General features: G+C 34.6%; 1 protein-coding gene across 11 annotated transcripts in view; it reads right to left on the bottom strand.

Moving 5' to 3' along the window:
- Positions 1-12,128, bottom strand: part of LCORL (ligand dependent nuclear receptor corepressor like) — a 165,282-nt gene that overhangs the window by 52,520 nt on the left and 100,634 nt on the right. For all 11 annotated transcript variants that reach the window (XM_086705366.1, XM_025921846.2, XM_086705371.1 and 8 more), the window contains exon 5: positions 4,526-4,777. In XM_086705366.1, coding sequence (XP_086561492.1) covers positions 4,526-4,777 — 252 coding nt within the window. The remainder of the gene's footprint in view (positions 1-4,525; positions 4,778-12,128) is intronic.

The following is a 12,128-nucleotide window of genomic DNA, read 5'->3' as shown; positions in this document are numbered from 1 at the left end:
GAATTACTTTTGTGAGTGGTGTAAAATGGGAATCATCTTTTTTCTTTATGGGGTACTACAATGGGTAACCAGTTCCCCTGGAACCATTAATTCAATACGCCATCTTTCCCAGTGATTTATAATGACACCTCCGTCTTGTACCAGATTCCACCAATGTTTGGAGAGTTTCCGGATTGCTAATTTTTTCTACTCATTTTCATATGGCCAGCAGAACCACGTTTTAACTTTACTGCACCAAGTAAGTGTTCATACATTTTAGAGTGACTCCCTCAGCCACCCTTAGTTTTTCTTAGCTCTTTAAGTATTGCTCATAAATTTTAAGATTGGCAAGTCATTTCTGACAATAAACCCTATGAGAATTTTAACGGGAATGACTGAATCTGTAAACATATTAAGCATGAAATGCCATCTTTTAGAGTCTGTCCATCCATTTAAAATACAATTGCTTATTTTGGGAGTCTTATTTGTGTCCTTCACTAGTTTTATGTTATCCATAAGGTTTTAAATGGTTTATTAGTTTCATTCTTAGATGTTTTGGTGCATTTACTGCTTTTGTTGCTATTGTCAATAAGATTTTTTAAACACAGGATTGTCTAACTAGGTGGTTGCTGATATGCAGTAATATATACTGATCTTGTGAGCAGTACCTTTTTGGAGCTTTTTATCAGTTCCGATAAAAGTATCCTATTCTTTCATAACTTCTACATCCATAACCATATTATTTATAAGCCACCACAATTTTGTTCATTCTTTCCTTATAACACATTATTTATTATTCCTTATTTTCATACTTCCATTTTTTTCTCATCATGTTACAGAAGTCAGGACTTCTTATGGTCAGGGAAAATGTTGAAAATTGGCAACAGTGTACATTGTTGTCTTGTCCATTACTTTAACTCATTAGGTTACAATATTTTTGGTAGTGCCAGTGCCCATTTACTGTTAATTTTTATAAGTATTTTTTATTATAAATGTATCAGCTTTTGTAGAATTTTTTAATGTATATATTAGGATGATACATTTCTTTTCTTTTTTCTTTTTCTTGGTAATGTGGAAAATCATGGAGGTTTTTCAAATGTGGACTCATCCATGCCTCCCTGTCATTATTTATTATGTTTTTACACTTCACTGTATTCAATTTGCTAGTATTTATTTAGGATGTTTGCACCTATGTTTGTAAGTAAGACTGGTTTGCAAATTTCTTTCTTTTGCTATTCTGTCTGGTTTTGGTATTAAGATTAGATCAATATTTCTTTCTTTTCTATTCTTTAAGATAGTCTACAAAAGAGAAAAATTATCTGTTGCTTTAACTATATGAACCTTATAAAACCATTTGTGTTTGATAATTTAAAGATTAATAAGTTACACTAACTGCCTATAAATTGTCTACATTACTTACGGTTAGATTAGGTATTAAACTTATGAATTACATGATCTAATTTGAATAAATCAACTCACAAAATGAACAATGGGCTTAAATGAGTACTGTTAAGACATAAAGTGAGAATAATATGAAAAATGTAAGCACTAGCAAATAAAGGAAGAACACTGCTACTGCTAGTGTGAGCACTTTATTGATTATAGGTAAGAACAGTGAATTCAGGCCAAAAATTTTAATTCTTAAGAAAACCATTTAAAATATGGATTTATAGCTTCTATCATGACTAATAAAATCTCCCAAAGTCTATACTGTGTAATAAGATACTGGCAGTGAAGTCATGATTAGCAAGACATTTAAAAATTGTTTATAACATCTTTACTTCAACCTTAAAAATTTTAATTTGTGGAAAGATTAGTGCAGATATTGATGTGTATACATACACACACAAATCCACACATAAATGCCTCAAAGGATATGTGCTCCATTTTTTTTTTTTTTTTTTTAAAGATTTGGTGTGCAAGTATGCAAAGTTAGAGCCTACCCATCTATACCATAGCAGAATGGTTTTATTAAAAAAATCTAATTTCGGGGCGCCTGGGTGGCGCAGTCGGTTAAGCGTCCGACTTCAGCCAGGTCACGATCTCGTGGTCCGTGAGTTCGAGCCCCGCGTCAGGCTCTGGGCTGATGGCTCAGAGCCTGGAGCCTGTTTCTGATTCTGTGTCTCCCTCTCTCTCTGCCCCTCCCCCGTTCATGCTCTGTCTCTCTCTGTCCCAAAAATAAATAAACGTTGAAAAAAAAAAAATTTAAAAAAATCTAATTTCATTACTGTCCACTTGAAGCAATCTAGCAGCTCTCTGTGGTCCTAAGAAAGAAAATCTTATTATTTCCTACATAGCTTTCTCATAATCTGATCCTTATTTCTTTGGCTTAATCTATTAACATTCTCTCCCTTGCTCTCTATGGTACAAGCCACATTAGACTAAATGGTGCCTATCCTGAAGTATGAGCACTGAAATTACATAAGACAAGAAGTTATCCCCCCAAATCATCAAGAAGACTATTTAAGGTATAGATTTATATATACTATCATTACTGATGGTTTTCAACCATCAGATGAAAAGGATTTTCACACACATATTTGTGCACTTTGCTGAGAATAGCACAGTCATTTAAATAATTTACTTGTTTTCTACATAGAGTTGGGTCTCCCTTATCACTTAAGTTCACAGAATCACAGAATGTAAAGATTGGAAATTTACTTTTAAAATGTCATTTATTCCAGCCACTCATCTGATGCTTTTGTAAACCTCTAATGATAAGGCAACCACTTTCCACTTGGAGAAATGTCTGATCCTTAGAAATATTCTTTCATAAATGGACCTGAAATCTGTTTCCATCTAATTTCCAGATCCTAAATCTACTCCTGGGTTATTCAAAGAAAGTTCCATCCTACTTTAGTCTAATGGCCATACAAATATTTACAGATCACTATGTTACTGCTAAGGCTTCTCTTCTGTGGTAGTAAGGAATAGGAGGTACAGAGTATGGAGGCCAGGGTTTGGCTATCTTTTATGAGTTGGTTAGCTCATATTTGACTTTCACATTGCTCTAATTGGTTTGTTATTATTACCGCCAAGTAACAAATGAGGAAACTAATGCTCCAATAGGTAAAGTTACCTTTTCAAGTAAGTTGCAGAGCTGAGATTTCAACTACAAGTTTGTTAGACACCAAAGGCTATGTTTCAGTATTGTTACAACACTGAACTGCCTCCCACAAAGAGCTCAAAGAGGGTATGAAACATGGAAGAGCAAAAAGAAAGCAAGCAAAACTCTAAAAATCCTATACTTTCTAACTTCCAAAATTCTATGTATTGATGTATTTTTTTCCTCAAGACTTATGATGTGTCATCTTGGACCTTTCTGTCTTATAAACTATTATCTTAATATTTCTCAGATTTTTCTATATAAACACCCATGACCCAAAATTAGGGAAGCAAAAAGAGAAAATTATTTCCATATTTCATCCCCTTTCAGTTTTAATCTGTCTCATGTAATGAAAAGACTATCTTTTTAAACATTGACTAGGTACTCTTCTTTAGAACTCCAAAACACACTGCCTTCTGTGATCAAACTTAATGCTGATATTTTCCTGTCTTCAAGGATTGACAACACGATCCCTAACTTGTGTTAACAAAAGACACTTGTTCTCTCTTCTCCAGGCAAAGCTTATTTGGCATCTGCCACAAGCATTTAAAAGGCCCTTCCTTCCTTTCCTCTGTGAATCATCACTCTTCCTTCAATTAAGTATTAGATAAGTCCAACATACCTTTCATCATTCAGGACTCCTATGAAAAATGTATCTCTATATAGTTAACTGTGTGATTATATTATATTTATCACATATATTAACTTTTCTCTTTCCCAGTTACATTATAACTGATGAAAAATCAATTTATTTTTATTTTTCACTTAAGTATAAAAACTGAACAGCAAGTGCTTAATTAATATTCTCAGCTGTACATTTTAAAACTATGTTTTTATGGGATGCCTGGGTGGCTCAGTTGGTTAAGCATCCGACTCTTGGTTTCAGCTCAGGTCATGATCTCATAGTCGTGAGTTCAAGCCTCGCACTGGGCTCTGCTCTGACAGTGCAGAGCCTGCTTGGGATTCTCTCTTCTCTCTCTCTCTCTCTCTCTCTCTCTCTCTCTCCTTCTCTTCCTCCCTCCCTCCCTCCCTCTCCCTCTCTTTCTTAGTGCTCTCTCTTTCTCTCTCTCCCTCCCTCTCTTTCTCTCTCTGACCCTCCCCTGCTCACTTGCTCTCTCAAAAAAAATAAAATTAAAAAAAATTTTTTTAATTAAATAAAGAATACAAATGATCCTCTTACCATATACTTTATTATGAAAAGAGACAAAGAGCAACTCAAATTTCCTCTCATAAATAAACAAAGTCAAATGCAATATAAAATTCAGCACTTCTCTCTAGTTCATATCACATAGGCCAATTACACATAATATTACTTCTAAAATATATTTCTTTATGAATATAAGGTTTATATATATTAAATAATACTAAAACAAAGCATTATGTTTTACACACACACACACACACACACACACACACACACACACACACACACAGTCTTACCTTGCTGAGTGTTTTGTTCTTGCATTCGATTCACAGTGAGGTCTAAGGGGCCTTCCTGCTCTTCCTGAAGGGAGTTTTCTGCTTGATTCATTTGGATACTTTTACATATTAGACTTGGTCCAATTGAACCATTTCTATTTTCTTGAATTTTACCGCTTTTTGAAATATACTCAATTGCAAACTGACGTATCATCTTTTTCATTAATTCCTGAGCAACTAAGGGAATGTTAGGATCACAGTTCTGAGGAAGATCTAGGGAAGAAATAAATATGATAAGCATTAAAAAAGAGAAATGCAAAATACCAACACTTAAATTTATTTTTATTAAAAATTAATGGTTTCAGAAGTCTTTTAGTTCAGTCCACAATGGCTAATGGTTTCTAGGACTTAGCAACAGAAACCTTGTAGATTTAATTAGTATTACATCAACCCAAAACTTGGCATATTTAATCATTTCTTAAAAACAAACACTTTTGGTTCCAAACTAAAATACAGACAAAGGATTAGAGAAGCAAAACAGCTTATTTTCAGTTTTAATTCAAAGGTATTCTACTAGATATTAAAACACAATGTGAACATAAATTGTAACTAGGCAATTTCTAACTTAATATACAAAGTGCATGTATTAACTATTAAACAAAACATCTAAATTCTTATAACTATTACCATTAAAATTTTCAATTCTATCAAATGTGTATTCTATATAGAATCCTATATAGAATAACCTGAAGGTCATCAAAAATTTTTCTTTCCTCAACTTACACTGAGAATTCCAATCATAAAGAAAAGGTAATGAACTCTACAGTGACACAGGCAGCTTCTACCAAGATTCAAGAATTGTTAGTATTCGACCATACTTAGTTTTTAAACTTTTTTGTTTGTTTGCAGAACCACTGAAAGCAAATTGTAGAATTATGACGTTTCACTCCTAAATATTTCAGCATGTATCTATTAAGACTCTCCTATAAAAATGGCAATACCATTATTGAGGGTCTTAATCAATTCTTGACCTCAAAACATGTTGATCTGCTATAACTATAATGAAGGTCAGCAATGATATACAATTCTGGTTGAACTTGTACAAGAGGTAAAACAACTGAATGATTTATATAAGAGGTGTGGAATAAGGACAGACTACTTGTAAACACAGTATAGTGATAAGGAGTTTTGGTATTGGGGAGACTAGGTAGTGGTGGTTTTTCTACACGTGTGCTTCTGGCCTCCAATCCTTTTATTTATTCTGCTCCTTCAGAGGTAGACTTATTGGTAAATTGGAAAGGATTAACTATGCAGATGTGATTAGGCTGCATACTTCTTCCTCTTAGAATTGAACCTTGAGATACTAAGCCTTTGCTCCTTAAATACCTTAACTCTTACCCAGGCAGATTAGTGTTATTTGAATAGGCATGCCTTGATCCAGGGCTGTCTGAGACTGAAGGATTAAGTCTCGTTAGTTTTGGGGTTCAGTATTAGCTGAAGCACATGTCTAAGAGATTTGAAGACAAGTTCCCCAAAACATCTACTGTTATAGATCCATGGCTCTAAAATACAAGGGTGGGGGGGCGGCAGTTTGCCTGGGTGGCTCAGCTGGTTGAGTGTCTGACTCTTGATTTTGGTTCAGATCATGATCCCAGGGTCGTGGGATTGAACCCTGCATCAGGCCCCATGCTGAGTGTGGAGCCTGCTTAGGATTCTCTCTCTCTCTCATTCTCTCCCTCTCTCTCTCTCTCTCTCTCTCCACCCCCCAACAAGCTCTCTCGCCAGCTTGTGTATGCTCTCTCTCTCTAAAATAAAAAATATAGATAAAAAAATTTTTTAAGTGTGAAATGGTTTAAAAACATGTACTATTTGGAGGTGAGGAGAAGCAACAAACTGTCTCTACCATGACCACTACCAAATCTGATAGCAAAATGTGATCTAGGCTGAAATGAATCTATTTATAGTCCCGCAGAAGTATCCATATATTTGATCACAGGGTACTGTTTTGGACCTGCTGGAAATGTTACATAATAAACATCCTGGTTATATTACCTCTTTCAAAACAAAAAAATTAAATTCTCAAAAAAACATCTGAGAGAAGGAACTGTGGATCTATAAAAAAAAAATAACATTTTAGCCTTCACATTTATTCATTTAGAACCCAATAGGGAAGAGAGGCACTACTGTTTTTAGGTACTGGGGGGAAAAAAGGCGTAGCTATAGGTTGCAATCTTAGCCATGTTTATGAGCTCAGGGTAATCACATACTCCTCTACGTTTTAGTTTCTCTGTTCATAAAAATGGAAATGATAACAGAATCTTAGAAATCATAATAGAGCTTGCTCACAGGATATTTTAAAGTTACACAGGATTGGAGATAAAATACTGATTTCCTGTACTTGGCACATTTTAACAGTCTAGTAAACATTAGCTATTAAGATGCAGACTGAGCAGTTGTATTTTATTTAAGTCACAAACTGCCAAATAAGTAAAAATATTAACTACGTTAGCATAAAATTATTAACTAATAGAAAAATAGAAAGGACCTAATTTCTAAGTACATGTAAATACTTTTTGGTCCAGAATAGGCGATATTAGCACATGTACCTTAAATGATGTGATTCACTAAAACAAGAAATTTTCATGTTGTACACATAGGGATTCCCAGTATGTATCATTTCTTGATTATTACCTACAGGAATTGTTGAAGGCTTCTGTGAACATTCTTTTCCATCTTTTTTCAAGCCCAATTTTGCTTTGTAATATGTGAGAAAAGGAGATACTGGATTTACTTCTAGGTATTTTGTTTAACTATCCTACAATTTATTGAATAATGTCAACTTATAAATTCAAAATAATTAAATTTACCAAAAAAAGAACAGAAACATATCTGGATTCATGTCATCTCCCTAGGGCTACAACTTTAGGGTTGAGTTTATAGTTAAGTTTAAAGCAGAATACATAATGCTGCCTATTCTTTTCATGTACTCAGTTTTGGCCCTTTGTATTGGGAAATACGTGTATGTTTAATTAATGAAAAAAGAGAAAGACAAAGAGACCAAGAAAATGCTGCTGATTAGTCACTGAGCCTTTTAGATTATGTGCACAAGCAAATGAGTTAACTAGAGATACAGACCAGGAATCATAATGTTTTTAAAGGTCAGGCAAGTAATATTTGGCTAGAAGAGAGAATGCTGCCACATGGAAATAGTGTCTATTGCCCCAAGAAGACAAAAACAACTTTTTTCCCGTCTCATTTTTCAAATTTAACTAATTCAAAGTTTAACAAGCTCTTTGTAATAGCCAGTTTCAAGATGCTTCCTCAATGATTCGAACTCCTGGTTTCATTCTGTTGTGTACTCTCTTCCATGTTACACCAGCTGTGGTATGGGTGATCAAGAGCATACTAAAGAAGCATGTCACTTCCAAGATTAAGTTATAAAAGAATAAAGTATCAAGTAACCTTGAATGTTAGTGTTTCTTGTCCCCCCATACCCTCACTCCCCATCCCCTATTCTGTCCTTCAATCTCTCTTATTACTCACTCCAGAGGAGACCATACTGTTAGAAGCTCTATAGAGAGACTCACATGGAGAGGAACTGGTCTCCTGCAAACAACCAATGAATGAACTTGGAAGAAGATACTCTAGATCAATCAAATCCCAGATGACTGTAACCCTAGCTGACCCTTTGATTGCAGCCAAGTGAGAAACCACACTGGAAACATCCAGCTATGCTGCTCTGAGGGTCCCAGCTCAGAGAAAATGTGAGATAATAAATGTTTGCTATTTTAAACTGCCAAATTTTGGGGATAAATGGCAAAAATAAATAAAACAAATTTTGGTACGTGTTAGTTGAGATATTGCTGTAAGAAAAATGCATGTTTGGCTTTAGAACCAGGCAGTGGGCTTTGGGGAGAACTAACATTGTAAATTGAACAGTAAGGAAGAAGTTGCTAATAGGAGCTTCATGGTCTTTGATAAGGTGTGTACAGTGAGGATTTGTAGGACAATGATGTAAATGTTATTGGAAAGTAGAGGAAAGAATATACTTATTTTGTAGTGGCAGAAAGTTCTATAACACTATTGTTTACAGTAACCTGGAGAGTAGAAAATGTAAGCAATAAATTAGGTGATCTATCTAGGGAAATTCCTAAGGAAAGTGTTGAGATGCCCTCTGGTCTCTTGCTAATTATATAAAATGTAAGAGGAGAGCTATACTAAAAGGAGTATTGTTAAACAAAAAGAAACCAGGTCTTGATTATTTTGAAATTTTTCAGTGTGTGTGTGTGTGTGTGTATTGTGTGTGTGTGTGCACACACACAATACACACACATACATACATACATACATACATACATACATACATACAGCAAATGAGGCTAAAATGAAAAAAGGTTGAGCAAAGACCAAATCGGGGGAATAGCCAGGAACACGGCTTCAAAAGGGTGGTTTTTCTCCCGATTTGACTCTCTTAATGTTGTGGGACTCATGTGAATTTTTAATTTTAATTTTTTTGTGAGTGGGGTGCATCATTTCTTTAAACAAAAGAACTCTGGAATTAACCAAATCTTTGCAGGAAGTGTCTATTCAAGAATATTAGCTAGATCTTGGTAAGAATAGTAAGAATGTTTTCAGTTGCTCTATTCCTACTCTCCCTTCCTACTTCTGAGGTAGCCTGTTCCCAGGCAAAGACAAACAATGTTATGGTTCTAGATATTTAAAGCGATCCCTGTCCAACCATCAGTTGACCACTAAGCTAACCAAGCAGAGATGTTACAGCCACACAATACAAAGAATACTGACTTTAATGACTTCATAGATCAGAAAAGTTATTAAACAAACAAACAACAACATATAGCAACAACGAACTCTGAGGTGGAGAATAATCTGATTTCTACCAGTGCCAAACTGTAGTATTTAAAATATCCAGTTTTTTAAACAAAACATTATGAGAAATGCAAAAAAACAAATAAAAAACAAAACAAACAAAACAAGGGAATATGGCCCATACACACAGGAAGAAAACAGCCAACAGAAAATGTCTCTGAGGAAGCCCAGATGTTGAAATTATTGGACAAAAACTTAAAATCAGACATTTTCAATATATTAAAAAAACTAAAGGAAACCATGTATAAAGGAATAAAGGAAAGTATCAGGAGGATATCTCAGCAAATAAAAACAAAGTTTTTAAAAAGAACCAACTAGAAATTATTGAAAAGTACACTAATTAAAATGCAAAATTTGGGGTGCCTGGGTGGCTCAGTCAGTTAAACATCTGACTTCGGCTCAGTTCATGATCTCACAGTTTGTGAGTTTGAGTCTCACATAAGGCTTGCTGCTCAGCACAGAGCCCACTTTGGATTTTCTGTTTCCCTCTCTCTCTCTGTCCCTCCCCGACTTGCACTCTTTCTCTCTCAAAAATAAATAAAACATTGAAAAAATAAAATAAAATAAAATGCAAAATTCACTAGGTTGGATACAACAACAGATCTGAACTGTCAGAAAAAAGAATCAATGAATTTGAAGATAGGCTCATTGATATTACCCATTCTGAGGAGAGAGAGAAAGCCCATTGATATTAGCCATTCTGAGAGAGAGAAAAGAAGGTAGGAAGAGTGGGAAGGAAGCAAAGAAGGAAAAAAGGAATGACGGACAGACGGGTGGTAGGTAGGTGAGGGGAGGGGGAGGGTAAAGGGGGGAAGGAGGAAGGAAAAAAAGAAAGAAAAATAAGTAAGAGTCTCAGAGACCTATGGAATACTATCAAATATACCAACATTACAAATGGTAGTCCTAGAAGGAGAGGAGAGAAAGAGGCACAAAGAATAGTGGAAGAAATGATGGCTAACAATGTCTCAGATTTGATGAAAAACTGTATCTACATATCCAAGAAGCTCAATAAACACCAAGTAGGGTAAACTCAAAGAAAGCTACATTTAAAAGCAACTTAATCAAGTGGTCAGAAACCAAAGAGCAAGTCCTGAAAGTACCAAGGAAAAAAACCTCAATTCATCACATACAAGATCCTCAATGAGATTAAGTGCCAATATCACACCAGAAACGATGAAGGCCAGAAGGCAGTGAGATGACCTACTCAAGGAACTGAAAGAAAAGACTGTCAACTAAGAATTCCATATTCTGCGAAAGTATCCTTTAGAGACACAGGAGAAATTTAGACACTCTCAGATAAACAAAAACCGAAAACTTGCTGCAAGCAGACCTGACCTAATAAAAGGACACTGGACAGTAACTCAAATCCCCACAAAGAAATAATAAGCATCACTGCAGTAACTATATAGGTAAAAATACAGCATAAATATATTTTTTGCTTCTAACTGTTTTTCCTATCTAATTTAGAATGTAACTGCTAAAGCAATAATTGCAAATATCTCTCAGTGGACAATGTATGAAGATGTAACATGGAGAACAAAAGCAGCACAGAGAAGGGGAAATGAAATGGAGACATATAGGATATTTTTTATATACTACTGAAATTAAATTGGTATTAATCTGAACTAGACTATTGTCTATTAGGATGCTAACTGTAATCCTCAGACAACCATTAAGAAAATACCTGAAAAAATATAGTAAAATACACAACAAAGGAATTAAATATCTATTGAACACAAAAGAAAGTAATAATGGAAACAGAGAAAACATAAAGAAATAAGACAAATAAGAGATTGGCAAAATGTTTTAAAAAGAATAACCCAACTATATGTGGTCAAAACAGACTTTTTTTTTTTTTTTAAGAGAGCAAGTGAGCAGGGGAGAGGGGCAGGGGGAGAGAGAGAGAAATAGAGAATCTTAAGCAGCCTTCATGCTCAGTGTGGAGCCCAATGTGGGGCTCGATTCCACGACCCTGGGATCATGACCCCAGCCAAAATCAAGAGTTGGACACTCAACTAACTGAGCCACCCAGGTGCTCCAAAAGACAGACTTTAAATTCAAAGATGGAAAAATTCTGAAAGAAACAGGACGGGGGAAAAAAATCCCATTATGCAAACAGTAACCAAAAGAAAACTGGTGTGGTTCTACTGATACCAGGCAAAATCTATTCTATGACAAATATTGTCCATAAAAATGGAGGTCACTTTATAATGATAAAGGTTCAATCTATTGAGAAGTTATAATAATTATAAACATATATGTACCTAACAATAGAGTCCAAAAATACATGAAGACATAACAATTAAAGGGAGACATAAAATATTCAATACTAACAGTTGGAAACTTCAATAAAACACTTTTAATAATGGATAGAAAAACCAGAAAATAGATCAACTAATAGAAGACTTCAACAACACTATAAATCAACTAGATCTAACAAACATATATGGAGCACTCCATTCCCAAAACAGCAGAATATATATTTGTGTCAAGTGCAGGTAGAAATTCTCCAAGATAGACCATATGTTAGGCCACAAAACAAAAAGATTAAAAACTTAAAATGTCTGTTCTCCAACATCAAAGAAATGAAAAAGAAACAAGTAACAAAAGGAAATTTGGGAAATTCACAAATATGAAAATTTAAAAAAACATATTCCTAAACACCAAATGAGTAAAACATTGGGTCACAAAAGATATTAGAATATACTGAAATTTGAATGAAAAGGAAAATACAACA

Source organism: Puma concolor, chromosome B1 (assembly GCF_028749965.1).
Source record: "Puma concolor isolate L17-30 chromosome B1, mPumCon1.1.hap2, whole genome shotgun sequence".
Classification (NCBI taxonomy): Eukaryota; Metazoa; Chordata; class Mammalia; order Carnivora; family Felidae; genus Puma; species Puma concolor.
The sequence above is the reverse complement of the archived record's forward strand: the minus strand, read 5'-3'. Positions and strand labels throughout refer to the sequence as shown.